At 42.3% G+C, this 27,096-nt stretch overlaps 1 protein-coding gene across 2 annotated transcripts in view; it reads right to left on the bottom strand.

Moving 5' to 3' along the window:
- The window catches only part of IQGAP1 (IQ motif containing GTPase activating protein 1), an 80,718-nt gene that overhangs the window by 49,856 nt on the left and 3,766 nt on the right, over positions 1-27,096 (bottom strand). For both annotated transcript variants that reach the window (XM_055817874.1, XM_055817884.1), the window contains exons 3-6: positions 4,754-4,910; positions 4,308-4,385; positions 2,539-2,615; positions 338-405 (exon numbers count right to left, since the gene is read on the bottom strand). In XM_055817874.1, coding sequence (XP_055673849.1) covers positions 338-405; positions 2,539-2,615; positions 4,308-4,385; positions 4,754-4,910 — 380 coding nt within the window. The remainder of the gene's footprint in view (positions 1-337; positions 406-2,538; positions 2,616-4,307; positions 4,386-4,753; positions 4,911-27,096) is intronic.

Below are 27,096 nucleotides of genomic sequence, written 5' to 3'. Positions count from 1 at the left end.
AAGCGAGATCAGAACCATCTACCAAAACTTCTCCCAGAGGAATGGAGCCAAGGTTTAAATGTCTTACAACAACAGCAAAAAAAGAGGCCGTTACTTGCAAAACTAATGATTAGCAAACCAACAGCCTGGCTCAGAAGTACTCAAATCGATCCTTTTTTCTTAAATTTTCTTAAATTACTAGCCATTAATTTTGAATTTAATTTGCATTTAGGATATCAACATTAGCCATCCTTTAACTGATCTATACAACACCTAGTAGAATATGAGGTAAAGACAGCATATGTATCAGCGGGAGTTTCAGTTGGTTGGGTTTGGGTTTTGGTTCTGTTTTTTTTACCTGTGAAGTCCACCTTCCCATATAAATCCTGAATCTGAGGGGCAAGACCCAGTTTGAACAGGTACAGGCTAGAACAGAAAATAAGCAAGTAATTAGAACTAGTCATTTTTCCCTGTGCTTCTGACAACGACACAGGTAGTTTTTAGGAGATACAGATTCAAGAAGCCACTCAGGTAAGCCCACGTAATGCCTCGTAATCACCAAAAGAGTGAGCTGACTCCCCTCCTCCCCTCAGCCGCACATAACTAATAACTGGCCCACCACTCTGAAGTCTTGACAGAATTACAGAACAGCTGAAGCTAGGAGGGGGCTCTCAAGTTTGTCTTGTTCAAGCTCCCTCCTCAAACAAGGTCACAGAAGACCAGGTTCCCCAAGATCATGACCAGATGGCTTTTCAGTATCTCCAAGGGAGGAGACTCCACAACTTCTTTAGGCAATTTGTGCCACTCCTTGGTCACTCACACAGTAAATAAAGTGTTTTCTGATGTTCAGAGGGACACTCCTGTGCCTCAGTTTGTGCCAGCTGCCTCTTGTGCTGTCATGGGGCACCACTGAAAAGAGCCTGGCTTCAGCTCCTTTGCTGTCCCATCAGACAGCTGCACACACTGATGAGATCCCCTTGGAGCCTTCTCCTCTCTATGCTGAAGAGTCACAGCTCTCCCAGTCCTTCCTCACAGGAGAGTGGCTCTGGTCCATTAATCATCTTAGTGACCCTTCCTCCAGCTCTCTCCAGCGCGTCCATGCCCCTCTCATGCTGGGGAGCCCAGAACTGGGCACAGTACTAACTGGACGCAGCACTGCAGGCATGGCCTCACCAGCGCTGAGCAGAGGGAAGGCATTCGCTCAGCTGATCTGGCTTACTGAAATGCTGCTAAAGTATCCACTTGGAGCCTGACCAGGAACAGGATGGCTACACGGGAGGGGTGAACCCATACAGCTCAGGACAAATGGGGCTGGGGAAGGAGAAGCAACTCCTCTCCTTTTTGCCTGTCATACCAGCTCAGCACAGATCGTGGAAAGGTACCCTCTGTTAAAATATCTGGTAATACAGGAACATTAAAAATAAACTATTAATAAAGTAAATATACATTCCTTTGGTAAACTCAGTTTTAACATGATTGGAAAGGAAAACAGAGGGTAAGCACAACCTCAACATGACAAATATAAATCTCCAATCTCTATAAATCTAAGCAGCTCCCCCCCCCCCAAAAAAAAAAAAAAACCAAACACCAAAACAGAACACAAACAGCAGGCAGGAACACTTCTGACCTATGGACTGTCAACAAAACCACATTCTAGATCTTTATTTCTTAACTGGAATATACTTCAGCACCAAGCCTGAAAAAAGAACAGGTTTTTTTTATAAAAAAATATCCTTTTCCACATTTATTTTTACATGTCAGAGTTCTCTTCTTTCCTTGAAAATTAAAATTACTTAAACTGATAAAATCCTGAGGAGGCTGCCTTTGCAGAGAAATTTGGCTACAGAACATTTCAGCCAAAAAGGTTAGCAATTGAAAAAAAATTAAAATGTATGGAAAAAGTATTACTAGATGAAAGATTACAGATTAAATTCTACAGTCTTAACTACTGGGACTGTTTGCATCTATTAATTTTGCTCCATGAATTCATTTTCTTTTCTTAATTATGATCTAGAAAGATCACAGCAACGGCAAACTTAATTTTCTTGGGAAGCTCGGTAATTGCTCACAATTCAGGCTACTAGGGGGGCGGGAACAGCCGGGATATAACAAAGAACATGTAACAAGAATATATGCCAGCCAACCCCGGCATAAAGCAGCTACAGTAGCTATTAGAAAGCTGCCAGCAAGGGAGGAACTCTGCTGTAACCTGAACAAAAAGGAGCATTAGTTTTGACCGTGGCAGCGTACTCCTCACTGCTTTATAAACTCCAAATGACTTATTCTACAGAGATAACTCATTTTAGATCTAAAGCTGGGATCAAGCTCACTTCTATAGTAATCACAACATACTTGACTGGTTCTTTTTCCTTCAGCATCTGATCTGGCCACTGCCCAAGGCAAAATACCGGCTTCAAGTATCTTTGCTCTGACCTGCTAAGATTGTTTCGCTAGAGAATTCACCCTCATCCAGCCTTCAGTTCACTCCTCTCCCCTCCCACCCTTCAGCTTTGCAGAAAGACATCGGAAGCAATTAGATTTCTGCCTAGCACGCCTTACCTGAGTGCATGAATACAATAGATACAGCGTGGCATGTTCTTGCGATCATAGATATCTGTAGTTTCTGGGTAGAATATCTAAAGATAAAACAAAGTTAGCAGTCTGAATTACACTCACACACAACTGTGATAAGCCCAATTCTTCTGCAGCACACTAATGAAACAGCCTGCAGAACAAAACTCTCTGAGCTTCTCTGCCCTAGCCCGACATTCCTCCTGCTTTAAGTGCCAGCCAGTCCTTTCTTTTGCTCCTACCACCCAAACCAGGGTGCCCCTTTTCCTGCCCAGGTCCTATTACACATGGACGAGTACACCCCTTCTTCCATGTGCCCACCAAGATACCGGGTCAGGAGGCATTAGCAAGGACTTTGGTGAAAGCCAAGAGATGAGAAAAAAAAAAAAAAAAATACTTGCAACAGAACAGAGAAAAGAGGATTTTGTTTGGACTAAATGTGGTTGAGAAGCAAAAGACAGTGACAAAGGCAAACTGAGACCAGCACTGAGGTGCTCTGCACACTACACTGTCAGGCAGCTGGACCCAAAAGCTTTCAGACAGCCTCAAATGCAAAGCGCGTCAAAGTTTAACACAAGGGGCTAATATTGAAATGTCAATTCATTCGAAAGTGCTGACAAGGTACGTTATGTTCTAGTCACTGGGAGGATACATTGCTGTTGCCTATGAGCAGAAAATAGCATTGCTCTTTCTGTAAAGGCAAGAGCAAGCGAAGGACCCTCACAACTCCACAGTATCAGTTCCCTGGCTCTGCTGCATGGGAAAATACTTTAAACGCCAGTATCTCTTTGTCAATGTACTGGATGCCAGCCCAGTTTCTTTAACATATCCTCACACATTTATCTCCCCCTCAAAACTCACTTAGACCTGAAAATCTTGGCTCATACCTGACACTTACAACTCTCTCTGTCTAGCTACCTCCTCATTTATTTTCACCTAACAACCTTAACAGTGTATTTCAGCATCTCCTAATCCTAAATTTGTTCCTGTAAAATCATCATAAATCCCAGCAAGGCTCAACTAGTAAATCTCAACAAATTATTTCAAAATCTTTGCCAAGAATAAAGTGTTCAATTTGCAAGCCTGTATGCAAACAAAACATACATCAGATTAAACTACGCAATGTTGGTTTTGGAGAGGCTAAGCATAACACAGCCTACAAAAAAAAAAAAAACATGTTAAAAAAAATTACTTACTCTCCATGTATGCAACTTTACTATCAGCACTACCCCACTTCCAGATATTTTTAGGCAACAGTGTTGATTAGCTCAGAGGAGTTTATCTGGACATTCCCCTAGTGAAGCCAATAATTTATATTTGATTAAGCTACACCAGGAATGTTTCAACTTGATGTGAAAGTTTCATAGAGAAATCCGAAGAAATAGATAACACTATTTTCTGTTGTGTTGCTTCTTTTAGCATAGATTTCTAAAAAAGCTTCCACAATCAAACTGTAGCTCAGATACTGCTCAAAAGAATGCCTGGCAAGAACTATGTAACGCAGATGTTATGCAAGATTAGTGACATTAAGGATACGGTACAGAAGGAGGAGTTATTTTGCTCCTAATCACACTCACACATATAGCAGAATGAAAACTTTCAGCAAGTTTTAGGAGAGAATTTCTATAGGGACGTCAATCTAGAAAATGAAGAATTAACTAGAGGAAGTCTGCTGATTTTTGTACAACAGAAAATGCTTCCATGGAACGTAAGGTTTTTCTAAGATTATTTATCTGCACGTACGACATAGAAATTACCTTGGGGAGACCAATCTCAGCCATGGCATTCAGCCACTGGATTACGTTATCTGTGTGCCGGAAGTGGAGACCAGTTGCCTAAAATAAAAATAGGCAACAACGATGAGAGCAGTAAGAAATAAAATACCACAGCTGCCAAGAATGGCAGGGAGGTTCATTAAGATGGATAATGAAAATGGTACTCTTACAGAAAAGAGGTCAGAAGTCTTCTATGTACAATTATATTGATTGTTTACAACAAGTTCTTTCACATGAGTCCATGCCCAGATATAAAGCCAAGAGCCCACCCCCTCTCACTTAATCGTTGTTCTAGAGTAAAGGTGGAGTTTCTCAGGTAATACTATTATAAACTAACTTTCCGCTTATTTGCACACTGTACCTCTATGTGCACATTTTCCTATTTTAGATGTCTACCTAAAGTAGTATCTATGGCCAACAGCTCTCACCTTGTATCTAGTTTGTTCCCTATCATAGATTTTCTTCACAGAAACTACTTTAGGGGAGAAGAAGTTTCCAAGTTTGGCCAGGTAGACTCCATTTCTCAATCCTTCTTCCAGCTCTGTTGTGGGAGGCAGCTCCTCACTCAGACAGGCCTCCATCCATCTGGAAGAGCAAGAACAACAAACTTGGTCACATGCGTGTATTTTCAGTTTGTGAACAGAACTCCATGCTTAACAAGTTTCATACTGCTACTGCTGTCATATTCTAGCCTACTATTTGCTTAGCACTAGGGGCTGAAAGTGGGTATAGCACACAGTCTGTGTGATTAAGATGCTAGTCAGTAACACTTCAGACAAAATATTAAGTACAGAGCTCAGCAGCCAGAGTTTCACATGTAATTAAGATACTGTCTCACCATATGTGTTTCTCCATCAGCCCATGATTTAGCTGGTACTGGTCTAGATACAGTGGCCAACCTGTCCTTTAAACTAATTTAAATCTTCCTCTTGAGTACAGGCTACTCTCACTAAGTATTCGCTAGTTATTTCATGACACTACCACTTACTCAAGCTCTTTTAGCTGATCTCGTAGAGAGGCCCTACAGCATTGTTATCAAGTCTACCTTTCTGACCTATATATTTTCTCCCGCCCTACTCTACATTTAAACATGAGGGCGGAGGGGGAACCAGAACAGGCATTCCTCTCCTCCTAACAGATCTTCCCTTATCTCATTATTATTATTATTTCCTTCCATCTCATTTAATGGTGTCACATATCCTCCTGACAAAAACAAAGATTACAGCAGCATGTAATTTGAAAAGTCGCTGTTCTCCAACCAGAGGTGCGCCCTGGTATTTCTCCTACCTGAGGCTGTATAATGCAAGCTACACACTGTCCTCCAAAGACAACACGCTCCCTGGCTGTGCTGTTGTCTGAAAAAGGGAGCTGCTCGGCCGTGGGCCGCTTTGTAACGCGTCTTCCCTAGATCACACCTCGCTTGCGACAGAGCCCTACAGCTCTTGCAGGACAGGTGAGCCTTGGATCAGTGAAGATCGCAGAAAAGTGGCCCAGAACAGCAGTAGCCCATATCATGAAACAGAGCAAGGGCAATGATTTGGCTCACGGGGATGGTAAGTCCACATTACTGGGACTATCTTAAAGACAGGCAAGTAGAGGATCCTGCTTGCACCCAATGAACAGAATTTTAATATTCTCAATACTGTTTCAGATGCATGCCTAACTGTAAACTATTTAGCTTCACATGAATCCAAAAATAACAGGAAAACACCATACTGGGTGCGTAACTGTAGTAATTAACACAATTTCACAGAAATCAGTCCTGTAAAACAGTCGGGAAAGCTATGTGGCTCTGTTGACCAACCAGAGCCGCAGACATTTCACATCTGCAAGGTGTGAGGTTTCATGCCTCCTAATATTCTGATTAAAATCAAGCACTGTACATACATACAAAAACCAGCTCATACGTACTAAGAACTAAGACTACTCCAAGCAGTGTTTTCATGGGGATTCATTGACTAGTGCTGTTTCTAATGGATTTTGGCATAAATACGTGCTATGCCCCCCTCTTTCAGTTCTCCAGGAAGTAAATACAAAAACTGAGGCTTCAAAATCAGAGAATTAGAGAATTACACCAATATTAGAATAACTGTAACCCATAATTAGCACACACGTGGTCACAGCTTGAGTAACAGGACTGTTCAAATAATCTAGGCTTTAGACATGGTTAAATATTAGGTCATTGATCTAGATTTTCTACAGACTGGGAACCGTATCCTAGAAGACAACTGTGGCACTGAAAAATGCGTAATGAGTACAGCACACAATGAATTAAAAGTTTAAAGCTGTAAGAATTACTATTATGATGGGGTGTATACAAAGGGGAACAGTAAAGGCAGGCACTACTGTTCTTTTGTATACAACTCTGATGAGACTAACCTTGTCACTGTGGCCTGCATTTTTTCAAACTGGAGAGCAGGAATAAGATAGGAAAGAAATCTGTGATTAGCTAAGATAAAACTTCACAGTGAGAAGCCTGAACAATGCAGTGCATTCAGTTTGTTGAAATAAAAGTCTGAGATGCAGCTTGGTGCTCTGACAGTCCTTTGGTAGCAGATTGTAATCAGCCTGTTCCACCTTTTCTGATAAAAAGCACCAAATCTAAGGCAGGAGTGTATGACCTACACATGAATCGGCTTCTGCACCACCAATTTTCAGCCCAGCATGCAAGGCTCAATGGAAAGCACTAAGAATTATTTAACCTGCAATATCCAAGAAGATGACCAAGTGAGTAACCAATCTTTTTGAACTGAACAATAAAATATGATCATTTCTTTACAGTAATTTAGAAAAGTATTATAAACACAAAACTTAATTTGCATTCTGTGGATATTTTTGCACAGTTTAGTCTTGTTCTCAAATACAGAACACTCTAGCAGTACACAACAGATATGAGACGTGTTCAAATTCACTGTGGCCAGTTTTTCATCTCTCCTGAGAAGGCAGTAAACTCCATTTCTAATTATAGAAGACAGGCAGCTGTTAGTGAAAATGAAAAATCTCACAGGCTGCAGTATTTTAACAGTCAAAAGAAAGATAACTTTAACTAGTGCAAATATGCAGTTTTAGACAATCTCAACCATCTTATCTGTATTCAGTTTCAACTCTCTCTCTAAGGTTCACTTTATTTAACCTACTACAGAGCTGTTACCCTACCACAGCTCCTCCATTTTCATGCCTATTAGCATCAACTGATGGCTTGCAAAAACATACGTTTCAGATGAATGTATGTCTTCACTATTCAAACTCAAGGGGAATGCCAGTCAAGTTCTCATGTCTGAATATGTTACTACTCCATCTCTCCCTACTCGAAATGTTAGTATACAGTGGTCTCATAGTGCAAAGTGGCCATCCATCTATCTGCCTTTTGAGATAAACAAGCCAGTGTTCTTAAAGCCACAAAAAAAGGCATAACACTAGTGCTTTCTTCTTTGCACTAACTCTGTATTTGCCTAAAGGTACAATTCAAACACATCTATTTTGCTCAGCTGCCACTAATCCTCAAATGGTCTTTTCTATTAGTGCAAGTTAAGATCAGCTGTAACGATTCCAATGCCTACATCCAAGAGCATCTAAAAAGTGACTGTAGAGCAAATACAGCGTGAAGTCCTCAGATTTTTAATTCATCCCTCTTGCACTTCTGAGGGTTTTTTTAAAGATCTAATCCCTGATGCTGCTTTCCTATCTGTGGATTCTGCAGCAGACAGTTATTCTTACAGCTTCATTGTTGAGGGAATACTCATGATTCAGTAGAGGTTTTACAAACAACTGGATTTCACCCATTTCCTTGGTTATTCAGATTGTTTTCAATATCTGCATTCCTCTCCAGATAACACAGAAGAATGTGAAGTTACTTCAAAAGAAAGACTCACTAACATTCCATAGCTGCTCATCACAAAGTACCTACAATCAGCCACTGCTACAATCCCCAAACCTACCTCTGTTCTGCTGATTCTTCCATCTGAATGCAAACAACTTCTCAGTTTTATGACCCACCCCCTCTGCCCAGGAAAACATTTTCCTCTCACTTGGCTTCTCTACAGCTCCAAGCAGAGGTGACACCTTTGAAAAGCTAACACAAGCAAGAAAAAGGTGCCACGAAGCTTTTCAATGAGGTTGCCACAGGAACTAATCACAGAAACAGGTCAGCAACCAGATGTCTCCAACAGACCCAGTGGTGGAGATTTCAGGAGAGCCTGGAAGGAGGGGGGTGAGAAAAGGGAAACTACGCATTTCTCAGGAACTCTCAGCACTCACAAAAATCAACAGCAATAAACAGTTTCATGTTCCTGCTGACAGCCCTCCCACAGCAGGGAGTGGTTTCTGCAGGAAACTGGCAACGCACCAGATTTTCCAGCTTCTGCTGGCTTCTCATTCTCCAGCCGTCTCACTTCTAGTCTTTCCCAAACCCCAAAACCAGAATAAATTTCCAAATTAATGTCTCAGAAAACTCTTCATAAGATGTACAACGTGACAATTCTAGCCTCTGCTCTGAATGTCCAGATTACAAAGGCTCTGTGTGCAGAAACTTTGAATCAGCAAACAAGTAGCTGGCTGGAATGGCTGAGACAAACCATAAAAAAAATGAATGGGCCCTAGCACTACTGATGGAAGTGGGACACTGCAACACCACATGGTGGGGTACAGAGGGAGAAAAACTGCCCCTCCAAAGAAAAAAAAAAAGGAAAAAAAAGTGGATACTCTGCAGAAATCAAGAAGTATCCTTTCATATTCTGGAGAAGCACCTAAAATTATTTGGAAAGGTATATAAAAATGACATTTCTAAGCCTCAAGTCTCACACACTCTTTGTGGGTTCTACTCACTTTCCGAAACAGCTGTGAAACATCAGAGGACTGATTTATACGCTGGTTGATAGCACCTGACTAACTGGAAATAATAATTACAGTCACTGCCTGGTTTATTTACAGAATCACAGAACAGCCCATGTTGGAAGGGACATTGAAAGATCACCTGGCCCAAGCTCCCAAGGAAAAGGGAGCCTAGGTGAGATTACCTAGCACCCTGTCCAGTTGCGCATTGAAACCCTGCAGCAATAGGGACTCTACCACATCCCTGGGGAGGTTGTTACAGTGGTTGATGCCACTGCAAAAAATTTCTTTCTTGTATCAAGATGAAAACTCTCCCAGTGCAACTTACACCCACTGCCCCTCATCCTCTCCACGTGGCTCCCTGTGAAGAGCGTGCCTTTATTCTCTTTGTAGCTGCCCTTTAAGTACTGGAAAGCTATGATGAGGTGCCCCTGAGCCTTCTCTTCTCCAGGGTGAAGAGACCTAACTCTCTCAGTGATTCCTCACAGGGCAGGTTCTCCAGCAGCCTGATCATCTTCATGGCCCTCCATTCACATATGAGAAAGTCACCAGTTAGCCAGCAGATGACGTGCAGCCATGTTCTCTCCCACCTTGCCTTTTTGCTCCTTGCCATCTAACTCGGGGGGGAAAAAATAGGAAGACTGTTTATGCAAAGCCTGTAAGGTACAGAAAACAAATACAACCCGAAGGACATATTAAGGGAGTAAGGAACTGAGTCAAAGCACAAGTTACAGAAAGCAAACCAGTTCAGCAAGTTCTGACAGGAGTTCAGTACTCAATATGAACAGCTTACAAGTTCTATGCAGTAAAGGGACGGGAGCGCAGAAGGCATCAACTCGGGACACGTACAAGTCATAGATGGCAGGGGCTACATGTCAGAAGAGTTCCAAATAAGATACAAATCAAAATATCAATATTAGAGAAGCTTCCACAAGGCAAAAGATGCTCAGTCCCTCTAGTTCAAGTGAAAATAGTAGTAATAACCTCAGAAAGTCTCATAGACCTTATATTTAGTACTTCAGGTATAGTGCACTTAAACAATAAATAACAATTTTGAACTTGAAAAAGTGCGTTTGCGTGTATAGGAAGTTGTTACTTTGAGCCCAGTTTAGCCAGGAAAGAATTAGCTTTCCTGCAAGCTTCTCAACAGTCTCCTATAGTACGAGTCTTAGTGCCATACTTTCCTTTATAATGTGATATACATACATTGTTTTGTGACTTTGACTGTGCTGCCTCAACCCAAACTTCACAGAATCTCTGAGGCTGGAAGGAACCTCTCGTGATGTAGTCCAACGCTTTCCCACCTGAACAAGCCCGTTTTGCCCATTCCTCCTCAGTGGGGCAAGAGCTTTCTGTAACATCACTTCCATGCCTTAGATCATTACAACCAGACTCCTGAGAGGACCAAGCTACTCCAACCCTGAAAGAGTCCAAATGCTAGCAACAGGGTTCATAATACCCTGCCAAGAGACTTACTGGAGCAACAAAAAAACCCCACCCACTTTGTTCAACCCAGGAAGACCTAAAATGAAAGTAGAAGGGACATGCAACCACATCATTTAATACCTTACTGAAGGCCACAGAGGCGTTCCGTTTAAGCATCTCCATAAAGTAAGATAATTAGCCCATAATTAGAACATAAGCTGTCTCAATGTACTCATACCTGTTTCAACAGGTTCCTAAGTGGGTGTTAATATAACTACAAAACTAAGGCAATTTACATACAATAATGCTCTGGCTTGGTGCGGCATTGCTTAACCATTTGCTAGGCCAGAGGACAAAGCCACGTTTTCAGAAAGCATTACGCAGTACCTTTTACATTTAAAAGCTCACATACTCATATTAAAATTAACACCTGTCATCCTTAAAAGGCAGAAATCAATGCAGAATTTCCAGATGAACAAGAGGAAAGCACTTCTCACGTCTCGTGGCGGGTAGGGGGGGGACACCTGGTTGATGGGCAGCAACCTCTGCTCCCTTCAGCCATAAGGCATCAGAACAACATGCCATCAATACGCTTTCCACAGAAACCTTCAATTCTTTTTTGCTACTGCAGCAGTTTCCAAAACCTTCCCTCCCTCTTGCCAGCACACAGAAGAGAATTTTTAACGCAGAATCAGTTCTTCACTCAAATTTAATCACATGACTGCATAGGTAATGTTGGACTCTCCAATTTTACTGAAGCTATTTCAAAGTAATCATTGCACCTTTCTAATCAGTCCTACAACCACAAAATACAGATCACCCTCCTAGAAAAAGGATCCTTGAATATCTACATGCAGCTGCTACCACCAGCTGCCATTTAGAGCCAGGCCTTCCTGGAGAAGACACAACACCAAAAACGTAACATCAGGTACCACCAGGCAGCCAGGCTCAAGTAATCCATCTTCAGACTTTTATCATAAACCAGTTTTAACCAGAACTGGAGTTTAGACAAAGGGGAAACTTAACATCGATCACACATTTTGCTCTCACACTTGTGAAAACGTCAGAAGCCTGGCTAACTCCGAGACAATGGAAAAAAATAGGGGAAAGAAAGAAAAAGTCACTCTTTTCCTCGCAAACTGATTATAGATAAGTCTGAGGAAGAAGAACTAGCAACCCATCTCCCCAGAAACTGTTGCAACAATACTCAATTTAATAAACAAAAATAGCAGAGCAGACAATAAAAAAACTGGACAAAACTTGCAAGCAACGCTGCTCGCTTCATGACAGGGCTGCCACAGTTTTGTTCCAGCAAAAAACCAAAACAGAACATGACATAGAAAACACAGAAGGCATTAACAGTCAAAAATAAAAACAAGTAACCCTTATCAAGCAACGAGGAAAGCTCACTTCTTGATCATTACTAAGTAGTAGTAATTTCAAGGTAAAATTAGTCACTTGCAGAGGCCAGAAATAACTTTTTCTAACATTCAGCTGGCCTAGAGCTTCAAGACAATGGCTCTTCCTTTCACACACAGACCTAGCCAGTGACATTGTCAACTCTGAGACCAGACTGCAGCCCAACACGCCATCCAGGTCTGCACCCAGTGGTCGCTTCCACCATGTTGGCCTCAAGAGTACTTCAGTACTGGTAGCCATTAAGAACTCTAAGATAAAGTACATAACACTAACATCACGCTAAAGGATAACCAATACCCTTCGTATCAGAGTCTGCTACCAATACCAAGTGTTGGCTGAAGCGCAGTTGTCCACAGGACCACAACACATTCTGCTTATTGCACACCTCAGCAATTTCATTAGCAGGAAAGCTGCAAAGTGAACCTCAACGCAAAATTCTGAGCCTCTGGTTTGGGAGCACTAGCCACAGAGTTCTTGATCACGGGCCAGAATCACGGGAATCTTCTCTTTGCCAGCATGTCAGTGCCACAGCCCTTGCTTGCTTCTAGTGGTCCCCTACCAACTCCATCTCAGAAGGGTGTTGTCTCCTCCTTCAAGGAGGCTGAATATGCTTTATCTCCTGAAGGAGGTCTAGAGGTGGACTGGAAGGACACAGAGCTTGATTCTCTTTCCAGGCACGTATGATATTTATCCTCCACTCTTCGTAACGCTGTCTGTATACTATACCAATATATTTTAATGAGCAAAGCAAGCCTGCCTAGACTTGTGCTCTGCTAACACAGACAGTCTTATGCACAGTTACTGTCTTACACATCTTCTCAAAACCATGAAATAGGCAGGCTATTTGCCCAAGATTGCTCTTCAAACACAGCCTCAAGAGGTGATCTCCACGTGCATGCTCACACGGTGGGTACAAATTCTTGAAACAAGGTGATCTTTTTGTGCTTTCAAAGCAACCCTATGGGTATTCACCCATTGCCTGCTGCTATATCCCTATACAGACAGAAAGTGCATCTTATGCTCTTCACTTCTTCTAATCTCACAATACCCAAAATTAAACAGAAAAAAAATGATGCAATTTGAATGGATGTACTGAAAATGCCATGAAGAACTTCAAGAGTTATTTCCAGTTCCTTCCCCTTTCAAGTGTTCACCCCCTAACATCTAAAATGTAGGCAACTCCAGGCAGCACTGCTCAGCCTGCACCGGGACGTGGAGAGGCACCTGGCTGCTGTCAGAAAAGGGACTGAAGAGCTGCTCAACCATTAACTGTGGTTGGAACTTGGAAGCTGTGCAAAAGCTACACGTAGTGTTTAGCAACAAAACTGCTGACAAAAAAAAAGCTTCAAAGGTCTTTCTCAAAAACACCCAACTCATTTATACTCTTGGAAGGTATTCACAGCACAAGGATTACTGGCACTCTTGAGAAGGTTCTTAAGAGTCCAATACCATGTGTAACAAACACCTGTGTGTCAACATAAACAGTACAGGTGTCCTTTGCTGTGCAAACAGAGGTCAGAGAGCACACTGGACTCCTTCAGCCTGTTAACAGCATTCATGGTGTCCAAGATTACAAACTTATATTTGTAAATCCTGAATGAGTATAGCTCATGAGTATAGCTCAAAGAAAGAGTGATTGACAGTACTCCATGCTAAAAAACACAGCTCAGAAAAAAAAAAAAAAGATTCTAAGCAGCGAGAGCCTTACAGCTCATCCCGCTGCTGAAGTGACATCCTGTCAACCTCAGAGAGGCTCCTACTCCAAACATGCCCAGCAAGCAGTCAGCTAAGGGACTGCCAACATACTCCCTAAGGAAACAGCTATCCTGATTTTAAGTAGAGACAAATCGTTAGGAAGGGCATGGAACTGCGATGCACAGACACCAGGATCCTTTCACCCAATGCTGCACGTCAGGCTGGGATTCTATACAAGCTCCTGGAAGAGCAGGCCTCCAAGTGATGGTTAAATGAGCTAACCCCAGAACATCAGGGCCAAGATCCCTGGGGATATTGGTACCTCACTGGAAACTAACACAGTTCTTTAAACACAATCACCTACAGAAAGACTGAGAAGCCCTAGAGTACACCATGTCTTCAAATAAACCTCTGTAATTCCAAGCTGGACCTACCGCAATGCATTCTCCCACTTCATTTATCAGAACAAGAAACCTTTTTGCTTACTGCCCTTGAAGTAAAAGGTCCCTGCAAGAGTTTATTGCTTACACCTCCAAACTAGCTAGCGAAGATTACCAAAGTTTTACTTCATCTAGACAGTACAGCTACCACCACGTAACAGCCTTCGCTCTTGGCTCCCTGCTCTTTTCTCACACCAAAATACACCAGACAGGCAGCCAAAACTAGCCAGGCAGGTGGCATACCCAAGCACTTACTATAACTTAATATTTTCCTGCCCACAGAGAACTGGGCTGGGGGGTGGGGGGGTGGGGGGAGGAGAATCTCTCCTTAGGATTTTATCCCCACACACACACAGAGTCACCACATTCCCAAATGCACAACAAAAGTTACAAAATAGAGGTGAAAGCATACCAACCAAATGCCAGAAAGGGGCAGGGACAAATAGCTTTAGAAAATTCAAGCCTCCCAAACTGCTGTAGGATCATCTGCATCTCCCCTAGGCAACTGCTCTACGCTCACTTCTGTTCCCTTTCTATTTTATTTTTTTTTGATAGCATCTGCCTGCACTTTATGACTATCCAGTCTAGCAATCTGGTGAGCACAGCTGTTGCTGCTGCCTTCCAGCCACCTCAGCCATATTTACCACAGGAAGCGATCACCAAGGCAGGCACAGGCCACAGCTGCCCGACGCCTGTTCGTGGTGTCAGGCCAGAAGCTCCCACCCCACACAGCCCCACACCCGGTCTCTGACAAAGGCCGGTAAGAGAGATGCAAATAAACAGCCTTTTATGAAACGAGGTAACCGACTGCTCAGCTAAATATGGCTGTATCTATTCATACTTACCTACGTGACTGTACATAGCATGTGTTAATTGATGGAACTTTTATTTTCAAAATAGTTTATGAATGTCATGTTTGTGAGTTTATCTAATGTGCAAAAATGTATTTGGGAATTCCAAAACTATTACAATGCATAAAAAACGGGCCTTAGATTTGCTTTCACTAGCTGTATCTCACACACAGAAAGTACACAGGACTTGAATGTTTTGCTTTAACACTCAGGAAAAAGTCGTACTAACTATAATCAATGAACAGACAGGTTTTAGGCAACCTAAATCAGACTCATAACCAGAAATGCCTATGGATATCTAGCAAAACATTCAGAAGTACTTATGTACGCCAGTTCCCACCTCCTGTAGTAATCAGTGAAGATCAGCTATTAACCTGCAAGAACATTTTTTTAAATAACATTTCACTTTTTAGATCTTTGAAGCTATTGCTCTGTGTGAGCTTTTTTTTTTTTTCCTCCTTAACTGAAAAATCCTCATTCTTCTCATGGACTTAAATAAAATAAGCTTTCTTGCACTTTTTCCATGTCTCTACCATTTACAAGACTGAACAAAACATTCCAAACCGATCACATTCTATATACTGCAATCAATTACAAAACAGAAGGTAATTTTCAAGAAGGTCTTATAAAAGAAGTTTTTTGTAAACTAACATACTTCTTTCTTTCCCTTAACCATGAGCCACATGGTCTTAGACCTCACGCAGATACTGACAGCCAGCTCGCAGGTTGCAAACCTTGAAGTTGCACCCTCACTCGCACGCTGCAGGAATTTGGAAGAGGAACAGCCAAGTGCCAGCACTGCTCCAGACACAGACAACACACATCAAACAGAATCCAACCTCTCTTCTCCCATTTTGCTTTTAGCACTCTAAGGCAAGATAACCCCTGTGTACCCAAGCAGGGCAACGCCACATAAACACACCGCATATCAAGGACACATGCAAACAACTTCTTTAGCATTGAGAGAGCTTTTCTTAACTGGTACAGGCAGGCCTGGTACAAGCCTTAATCTCCCCTCCAGCCAGGAAAAGCCCAAGTGTCCTCACATGGCACGCTTATGTCTGCACAGGTGTGTTGGGTTTGCATGGTGAGGTTTTGGTGGCAGGGGGTCTACAGGGGTGGCTTCTGTGACAAGGTGTCAGAAGCTGCCCCCATGTCAGACAGAGCCAATGCCAGCCAGCTCCAAGATGGACCCACCGCTGGCCAAGGCTGAGCCTGGCAGCGACTCTGGTCGCACCTCTGGGATAATGTGTTTAAGAAAGGGGAAAAATACGCTGTGCAACAGCAGCTCGGAGAGAGGAGAATATATGAGAGCCACAGCCCCGCAGGCACCCAGGTCAGTGCAGGAGAGGCAGGAGGTGCTCCAGCACCAGAGCAGAGAGTCCCTGCAGCCTGTGGTGAAGACCATGGTGAGGCAGGCTGTGCCCCTTGAGGGACATGGAGGTCCACGGCGGAGCAGATATCCACCTGCAGCCTTCGGAGGACCGCATGCTGGGGCAGGGAGATGCCCGAAGGAGGCTGTGACCCCGTGGGCAGCCCACGCTGCAACTGGCTCCTGGCAGGACCTGTGGCCCCATGGAAAGAGGAGCCCAGGCTGGAGCAGGTTTGCTGGCAGGAGCTGTGGCTCTGCAAGGGACCCAGGCTGGAGCAGTCCACTTTGAAGGACTGCACCCTGTGGAAAGGGCCCACACTGCAGCAGTTTGTGAAGAACTGCAGCCTGTGGGAAGGAACCACATTGGAGAAGTTTTTGAAGAGCTACCTCCTGCGGGAGGGACGCCACGCTGGAGAGGAACAAGAGCACGAGGAGGAAGAATGGGCAGAGACAACGCCTAATGAACTGACCACAACTCCATTCCCCTGCACCACACGAGAAGGAGACAGAGCAGCCAGGAGTGAAGTTGAGGCGATGGAAGACAGGAAGGATAAGGGGAAGGCGATTTAAGATTTGTTCTTATTGCTCATTATCCTACTCTGACTCAATTGGGAATAAATTAAATCAGTTTTCCCAAGTCTGTTTTGCCCATGATGGTACTTGCTGAGTGATCTCTCCCGGTCCTTATCTCGACCCAGCAGTCTTTTGTCTTATGCTTTCTCCCCCTGTACAGTCAAGGGGAGGGAATGAGAGCAGCAGCTTGGTGGGCACATGGCAGCCAGCCAAGGTCAACCCACCACAACAAGAAAAAGAGTCCTCTTTAATACCCCTTCATAAAGTGGTCCTCCAGAGCAGGCAGACAAGGGAATTATTATTTACTGTGGTACACAGAAACCCCGATTATGCACAAGCCATTCACTGTGCTTCAGCACATTATTGTCCAAGCCATCCCTGCCCCAGACAGCCCCCAACATGCCATAAAACATGCAACACACAATAAAACCAAAGGTGAGCACTGGAAAAAGAAAGCATACTCCAAAAAGCAAAAAGAAAAAACCTACCTTGGCACTCTGAAATCTAGTGAAGGATTGTAGACACTGCTGCAGAAGGCATTAAATAGAGGAAAAGGCAGAAGTTTTACACCAGCTGGAGGTAAAAGAAATCTTCAGGAGGAAGATACAGAACGTGAGTTGACCAAAGCTACTGTCTTTGGCCAAGTGAAAGTAGTAGGGAAAAAATTATTACCTACGACATGCACTGAAAACAAAAACAAGCTTGAATTTGATGTACTGGGAAAAGGAAACTCGAGGGGAAACCAAAGAGAGACAGCCACCTGACCAGAGTAATAAACTAGCAGGAAGCAAGAACAGGCATAAGTGTCTAGGCACAGATGATAAATCTAAAACTGCACGGAGATAAAAGTGGCCATATCAAGGCACACCTACAAAAGATGAATCTCTTTCTCTGACTGCAGCAACAGACTCCAGCTGTTTCCCTGGCATCCTGGAGGCCCTTGTGTCTCAGCAAGCAGATTCAGCCCAGTCGCCCAAAGATTGTCCCCACCTGCCATCCAAAGGAAAAGGACAGGTGATTTTTGCCAGGTCAGCAAACTGGCTATTAGAGAATATTTAATCACTCTTAACTAGTACCAATACAGATAAGAGTATTGGCAAGAGTAGGAGTCTCCACTAGCCAAAGACGGTAAGAAGCAACAGCTAGAAGCTAAAGCAGAAAAAAGTACTGGAAATCACACAAACTTTAATCCACTGGAACAATCTACTCTAGATACTGCCTGACCTCTCAGTACCTGGAGCCTCCAAAAAAAAAAAAAAAAAAAAAAAAAAAAAAATCAGTATTTGATACCTTTATGGTCTAACTCCATCACTGATGCGTAGACTCACATAGTCATCCAGTCTCGGCTGGGTTCCAAAAAAAAAAAAAAAAAAAAAAAAAAAAAAGGCTGAGGTATGGGCTTTTTTAATACTTTATAGAGCGCCTGGGGAAAGACTGAAACACTTTCTCTCTTCTCCTTTCAGTAGTCTGGAGGGTAAGCAAAAGGTAGAATAACAGTTTTATCCTCAAGAAAATAAGTGGAAAATTTGCACCTGATCTCTCAAAGCCAGAATAAACAACTGCAACAGTAGAAACCCAAAAACATTCGTATGCTTCAGGTTTTGGCGGTTAATTAGCTAGTTTCACAATTCCTGGATACCTACATTTCGAAAAACAAGGACCTTTAAATAACTTACCTGTCCCTGTGCTGAAAAGGACTTTTATTTTAGTAAAGAGTAGTTTGCTTCAAAGGATTTCTGACACAGTAAATGATTCATCTTCCTCAAGCAATAGAGGTTGCGATAACATCTATTCATGCGGCTGCTGTAACAGGAAAATTTGGCAAGAATCTGGTAGATTGTAGAAAAACTGCAAGGAGAAGAGGGCAGAACCCTCTGTCAAACTGCGTTTCAGCAGTATATTCAGTATAACTGCCAATAGAAGCTGGAAACGAGCCAGCGAACACTGCTATCCAGCTGCTCAGTTCATACTACAAAAATGACAAATTACACCGCGCACAGATTTTCAGAATACCAAGCATTCCAGTCAGAACAACAAAACCTCAAGGGAGAGAAGCCGTCTCCCTTTCCCAGCTCCCCACCAGGTTCGCTCACCCTCGGGGTCAGGATTTGTGTAACTGGTTTTCCCCATCTTGTCTAGTACCCTGCACCGACAGACAGAACTGCAAACATGACCACCTTTTGCCCGACAACTCACCCTGCAAAAACAGTGCTCACAAAATCAGGCTGAGGGACACCAGCACATCCAGGCAGCAGGTGTCCAAGCTAAAGGAAGGCACCAACAATACTTATTTAGAATTCCACTCTTCAAAGAACATATTCAAAACCACCGGGGGAAAGGGGAGGCAAGTTGGCTTCCGCAATGGTTTAACAATCAACAACCTGGAAAACAAGACCATCATCAAGAGACTCAGTGTTCAAGATCAGCCCCTTAAAGTCTCCTAAAGCAGGTAAAGCTGAAATCACACCTGTGAACACACAGGGCTTTGCTCAAATCGGTATGACGTGTTAAGTCAGGTACTTTTACAGCTATTAAAATTACACTAGCAATTACCACAAAACAATCAGAACGGTAATTTGAAATATTCTAATGAGCAAGATCTGTTCCCTAAAGCACATTTTGACTGTCCACTGGTTTATAATTCTCTTCTCTAGTTCTCCATCAAAAGCAGCACTCTCAATTTCAACTCAAACAGCTTTGAGCTGAAAGGGAAATTGAAATCTTTGTCACTGCCCCAGAAAACAAAAAGGTCTGGAATTCCACTTAGGTCTATAACCAGTGTCTATTGAAGCTGTAAAGGTGGCAGGCGTGTAGGAGATGCAGTTATACCCGCGTACCAATGACACAGCAAAACATGCCAGACCTTATAGAAGGAGCAAGCTGATTGTACTTGACAAAAACTGAAAACCAACCAGGTTTCACTCAGTCTCACGCACCAGAAAGCATTTAGTGCCCAAGAAGTCTGTCCAGCCATCAGGCAACCAGGAGGACGTTCAGGCTGTCCACCCAGCAGCAGGCCATTACACCCAGCTCAACAACAAGCATTAGGAGGTCCAGGATCTTTTGCCCTGACACGGAGGGCAACAGATGGATGCCATTTGTCAAGTTCTCCTCATCTCCTGGGCTCTTCCTCAGCTAGCAACCACATGCAGATTTAACACGTTACAGATGGGCCTTTTCACAGGCATTTGTAGCTGGCAGTGATGACTACCTCTGTCCTGTGCCACCTCCATGACTCACCAGGATTTGCTCACTGTGCTCTGTCTCCAAAGGGTGTCTCGTGAAACCAAACACAAACATTCTGGGGTCTTGATGACTAGCTGCTAGCCAGGCACTTGTAAACACCAGTCATTCCAACAGCCCTTCCCCCATCGCACAGGGTACCTCCGCATCTAGACATTTCCATTCACATCCAGTTAGCCCTGCTATTGCAATCCCTACAGGTGTGCCAAGCAAAATATGCATGGCTGCAGCTGTACCACAGCAGAGGAAAAAGCAGCCAGAGCAAAAGGGCAGCACCCCTCACGGTGCCTGCATTTGCCATCTGAAAGAATGGACGAAGCTCTGGCTTAAAGGCTTTGTACTGCTAAGTATTGCCAACACCACAGGTATGGCATTTTGGGGGCAAATCATACTATTCATTCTATTGAAAGAAGAGGGATCTCATACTCCAGCAGATCATTCCCTCTATATGTGAATTTCAAACGGTTTTAGTTAAGTTACATAGCAGACTTGGCACCCATTCTTACAGAGGATCAGACGAGAAAATGTGCAGACAGCCTCAGTCCTTTATCCAATTCACCTGAGCACGGGCATTAGACAGCCATGCAAAAATCCCAAACACACACTTCTCTCTAAAATAACTCATTCTACCACCTCTGAACACACACACACACACAAAAGAAACCCCAAACAAATCGCCCAAGATAAAAGATGATCTCTCAGAGAGGAAACAACAACAAAGTAAGATAACTTGTCACATCAAGAGTGCTCTGTTCTAGAGAAGTAGGTGGAAATTCAAAAGCGTTTCACTACAGTTTGTGCAGGAAAAGACTCAGTCTCTCAAGCGAAGAGCTAGAAAAGCAAGTGCTGCCCACAAGTAAAAGGTCCCAGAAGATTCTCATCGTCCACAGAGACATTTTCAGTTCAAAGATACCAAAAGAAAAGGATTAGCAAGTAACATAAGCCAGATTTTTCCCGATGATTGACGCACCCTCTCTGGCAACACGCAGCTTGAACCAAAGACCATAATAATATTCTGGCAGTGAAATCCTTTCCCCCCACCTCCATAAAAGTAAAGAAATAAATAAATAAAATTAAAAAGTAAAAGTTCCACTGCAAACCTGCCAACAACTGGTACAAATTACCTTAGTATTTGCTCTTGCTGATAGGGTTCCTATCACATTTGCTACATTTGCCAAAAAGAAGAGCTTTCAGATGAGTACCAAGCACATATCTGTGAGGAACTTATCAGGTATGCAAAAACAGTTTTTGAGGCAAAATGAACCAGTGTGTTGCCAAAGCTAACTGCCTTGATCACCTACCATTGGAAACTGAATAGGCTTAAATGCTTGGAAGGTATAATATCACTAAAGTTATCACCTCCAAACTAAGTCGTTTTCTTGTAATTAAGGGTTATAAGCAGCACTCCACAGTACCCCATAGTCAAGAACTGTTACATGACAACTACTTGCTTTGGTTATTTTGGGCTGCTCTCTTCCTGTATTACATACAATACTCCTTCAGAAACCACCGTCCAAACAGCAAACCCCTGGTCTAGGAATTGAATTCTGTGCAAACAGCTGTTTCTCTCCTCCTGGCCTGCCTTTCATTAATATTTCCAGTGAGTCATAAAAATTAAAAAAAAAAAAGTATTCAGCGTGAGGCAAGAATGGTGGTACTCCACCACTGTCCTCCTCCCCCCACCTCCCTCCACCCACTTCTTAGAAAAATATAGTTCTGAACGTGCATTCCAAGACACTTCCAGTCCAGACAGCCACTCCCTGCCAGCTGCATGAGGTCATCAATGAAACAGTACAGGAACTGTAGAGAAATACCTTGTCAAGTCCAAACAGGAGCTGATAAGAAGCCCCAGATGAAGCGGTGAGAGCTAAAACGCAACTACTTCAACTTACAACTGTTTCTAACAATGTGTTACCTATTTCTGGGTTACAATCTAACACGAGACCTGCACCATATCTCACAGAAGTAGAAATCAAAACACCACACACACAAGACCCCCAGCAAACTAATAACCAACCCAAAAAACAGTACGTGACCCAATTTACAAGTGGGAATAAAATGGAAATACAAGGAAATAAAAAAAAAAAAAACCTCTTGATGAGACTAGAATAAAAAGAGGAACCCTGGTTATGCCACGTAGAAGTTCTGCTATGTCAGTTAGTGACCTTCCCACCCACTCAGCTGATCTAGAGGGGTCACTTTGGGTGGGAATTCTGTAAATCATTTTCAGCCAAATGCTAGTTCCTGTGATACTGTGACTTGGATTATACATGAATATATTAAGACTCCCGACATACAAATATATCTACAAATACATCAATTTGTGAATGAGCTTATTTCTCTCTTGACTCTGCAACTGTAAAAATCCAATTATACTTCAATATTACAGATGGTTTCACAAACAAAACAAAAAAAGCAAGCCTCATTCTAAAGTTAGAAAATAAAAACAGAATAACTCCAAAGAGGAGTTATATATTTGAAATAAAACATGGTCAAACCAGACAGACGCCATTCAAAGGTCTCAGATTGCCTCCCATCGAAGTCTGAAGACCTCATCAGTAAGAGGAACTCTTTCTTAGCTTCTCCACTACAGGATACTAACTAAATTACTGCAGATGTTTTCTAAACATAATCAATTCCATCTTTAGATCTTTTCCAGCATGCAATACTGACCAGCAATTATTAGGAGGGGACCACTATGATCTGACGGGTTAAATCTAGACGCAGGCTGAGCCACTAAGGCAAAAGAGCTTTCACATAACATAACTACAGAATATGTTTCATACCTAGCCTGTGAACAGTTTAAGATCCACTGCATTATCCTTTCCTGTTATTTGCAAAGTTGCAATAATTTCTATGCTTCTGAGGTAATACAATTAATTGCCCATAAGTCACTGAAGAACACTAAACTGTAGCTGTGCTGCATACACCCTGGACATTAGAATATGAATGCAAATAGAAAAAAAGCTGAAAGAAACCCCATCCTACAAAGTCAGGTTTGAGGAGAGAAAGCAAGACATGAAGAAAAAAGAAAATAGAAAAGAAAGGAAAAAATGAATGAGCTCAGACATAAAAAGAAAGGTGAGGATTGTTTTGGGTTTATTTGAGGTAATCCAGAGTTGCATTACAATTCTTGCTGTCTTGAGATTTACAATACAAACAAAATTTAAATTCTTCAACTGCAGCTCTGGTTTACGCCCCCTAGGTTGTACTCCACAAACTGCTATTACCACTTCACCCTCAGAATCCTCCAAGAGGTAGCGCACTAACTCTAAGCTTCAAAACCCACAGGAAACTTGCCTGTATCTAATTTGCAGATTGATGTAAGCAGGATTTAAATAAGATATTCTGCACATGACTTGCTTATTTAAGGCACACTGAGAACTGTACAAAAGTAAGTGAGAAAGCCTGATCCTGCTTTTCTCTAAGTACCCTACTGGTACTTAGCGCTCTATTGCAGCCCTGTTCTTAAGAAGCTCATATTTTAACTAAGCTACCTTAATTTTTCCAAGTTCAGGTTAATAAGATAATGGAATCAACGCAGTTTGTTGCCTTTCTGAAACAAATCTGTGATTTGCAACAAAGTCACCTCTTGAGACTAATTCTGTGTAATAGAGCAACTATCACATTTGCCTCACAGGCAGATTTCAGCCGTAGTGCACTACTTCTATCTTCAAACAAGAGCTCCTTCAACAACTGATACCTACACCTTTACAGACACTGATGATCCAGCATTACAGTTACTCACAGAATAAGCTCTACAGAGCATCCCATCCAGCACTAACTCTAAATGTGTGCAATCTGTCCAGATAGTGGGGTCCTCTATAATTCTTCCTCTTCTTTCTTCTGGGCACCCTACACCTCTACAGATAAGAAACCTGTTTAAGCAGATCTTGGATGACTACACCAAATTCCAAGAGACAATGATACCCATTTCAAACCAGAAGCTGGAATTGAAAACCCAAAAAGATGAAGACCAGATTTTTTTCTTTAAACACTAGATTTCATTTAGGAAACAAAATTTAACTGGGTCTCCAGTAAACAATTTCAGTTTATTTTTTGCTTAAAGACACAGACAAGTTATTCCTGTCAAAAAAACCTCCTCCCCACTTTAAAGAGAGAGCGCATGCATGAGGGACAGGGGAAAGTAATTCTTATAGAAAAGCAATCAATGGGAAATGCTTCAGACTTTACCACACAGACACAAAATAGTAATTTCTCTCAATGGTATCATCAGTTTACACTAAGCCATCTTCTAATCTATCAGAAAGAAGGGGATTGCTACAAAATCATAGTATACTTCAAACCTGAACAGATTAAATCAGCAACAAAGAGCAAGCAGCACCCTTTTCTTGTTCAATAGGAAACATCATCTACAAGAAACCCCAAAAAAGAGGAAAAAAAAAAAAAAAGAAAAAGAAAAAACCCCTATGGTCAGATTCCACCCTGATGCATACAAGAAATGCACTGCTTAGGCACAATGGAAGTTACACGCTTATTGGAAGCCACATAATCTGGGCACTAAAATGCTTACACCATGCTAGGGCATAACCCAGAAGGAAAGTATTTCCTGCTATCCCAGGGGAAAAGCATGGTCCCATCACCCAGCAAGCCAGATAAGGAAACAAGAGAAAGAGGCAACAAAGTTTTAGTTTCCAACTTTGAGAACTTAAAATATTCCACATTGAAAGACAAAGCTTGAAAAAGCCTTTTCCAAATGGAAAAATGCCGATTTCATCATGAAAGTGCCACAATACCCCAATAAGTAGCCCACGTAGGAAAAAAGGCTATCAGACAACACAGATCAATAATATTATAGTGCACCAGTTGGATAAGGATCACAAAAAGTTCTTTTGGGCTTCTTCTGTTCTGCATAAGTACACCCTTACCCTTCTACGAGCACAAGCTGCCCTGTTACAACAGAACAGAGTACCACTTACAGTTTTATCTGCGCTGCCACAGCTTTTCTGTATAGATTGCTGTGATTGAGACAGGGGCAGGGAAGGAAAAAGAATCACAACCACCAAACACACACACAAAACACCAAACTTGAAATATTACACAACACTTATTCATAAAGCCATTTTTATTCAAGATTGAAGTATCTGGTCCAAGCATAGTACAGGAGCCCCTCTATTCACAACCTCCATTTTAGCTCCAATTTTCATTTCAATCTCTTTCATGATCTTGAGCAACTTAGTTGCACGCTCTGCCTCCCCTTCTCCAGCTACCAAGAATAATGCCTGTTTCACCAGACTCTTGCACATCAGTAGCTGAAGTCAAAACCTGTTAAATAACAATGGAGCAACAGCGACAGCTGAAGAAAAAGCAAAACAGGCTGGAATACCATTAAGTACATACAAGTTATTGCTATTCTTCTGACAACGCCTCTGATGTTTGCTCCTTAGCAGACAGGTACTCCAAACAACTTCATGAAATACTCAAAGCTACTGCATACGCACTGTTATACCACACAGTTCGGAAATCAAGGCTTTTCTGGATTTTTCATTTCAGCATGACATGGGGTGCTAGCCAATTTTCATCTTACCTTATTTTAACATTTATGAAACAAAATCATTTCTGCTTCTAGATTCCTTATCTGTTGCTTGATTAAAGGGATAGCAAGCCTCTGACACTGCTGACGCAATGTAAATCAGCATGTTATTATTCACACCATTTCAGGGGCCTTTAAGTTCTAGAAAAAGTGAGTATCAACTACAGTGTTTGAATGCAATATTACAAAGTAATACGATAATATGGCTACAGGGGGAAGAGGGGGACCACCAAGAGCTGTTCTTCAGTTGCCTCACGCCCTGCCCCAGCTGCCGTCAACTTTACAACACTCACCTTTTCAGCTTCTGAGAGTGTGACACAGGGCACACCAGATAACCTTCCTCTGCTCCTAGGTCCTCCTCTCCTTACAGATACAACCTCCATTCTGAAAACCTCTTACTGTGAAGAAAGATTATAAAACCTCCGGTCCACGCCCATAGTTCTGAGGCACTGTTAGCAACAGCACAAGCAAAATGCTGCAGCATCCAACCCACACGTTATGCCTCAGTTACACTACCGGCAAAGAAGTCAAACACAGAAAATCTCAGACCAAGGACATCAATTTCAAATATAATGATCTCTTACAGTTCTGGTTTAGTGGTTTTTGTTAAACTCCTTTCCAACAGTGCAGCCAAGGGCCCTCTTTCAGGCTGTACTAGTAATAATAAAAGAAATTTAAAGGACAATTTACAAAAAGACTACTCAGCGAGGAAAAAAAAAAATTCTTGGGAGTAGACCATGAACTCAAGCTTTTCTACTCTCACTTCTATATCTTAATTATTAAACTAAGGCGTCTGGTCCTCTCCTTCTGGTCACTTAATCTTTAACTCTTATGGAAAGTGGTATGGGTTCAGCTATAGGAGTCAGGAATTCCCACACACGTAGGAATAAGCAGCCTGGAGGCCACTGAGCAAACATAGGTTGAGGGTTGGAAAAAGGGTATTTGAAGCTCTCCAAGCAGACCTTCCACTTAACACGCTCCAACTGCCAAGGCAGATACAAGGAAGGCTGTAACACCACTACATGCATTTTGAGCAACACAGCTGTTGCTTCATTCATCACAAAATATACTGGCAACCACTAGGCATTAACTGAAACATCTGAAGGCTCATCCCAAGACCAAACAGCGAGGAGAAAAAAAAAAAAAAAAGTATCTTCTTTCTGACAAGGTGCAGCAAAATCAAATGCCCAGCCCCTCAGTCTCATCAATACCAATGCAACACTTGGAAGCAAAGGTAAGATGGCCAATAAACTTAAGAGTCAAAAATTATTTGTCTAAAGAGTAAGTCTCCATGATTAAGAAAGAGCTTAATTCAAAATATTAAAGCTGTTGCTGTGTAAGGCATTTTTGCCTGATTTTTTTTGCAAAT

This window comes from Falco peregrinus, chromosome 1, assembly GCF_023634155.1.
Source record: "Falco peregrinus isolate bFalPer1 chromosome 1, bFalPer1.pri, whole genome shotgun sequence".
Taxonomy (NCBI): domain Eukaryota; kingdom Metazoa; phylum Chordata; class Aves; order Falconiformes; family Falconidae; genus Falco; species Falco peregrinus.
Note: the sequence above shows the minus strand (reverse complement) of the source record. Positions and strands in the feature narration are given on the sequence as shown.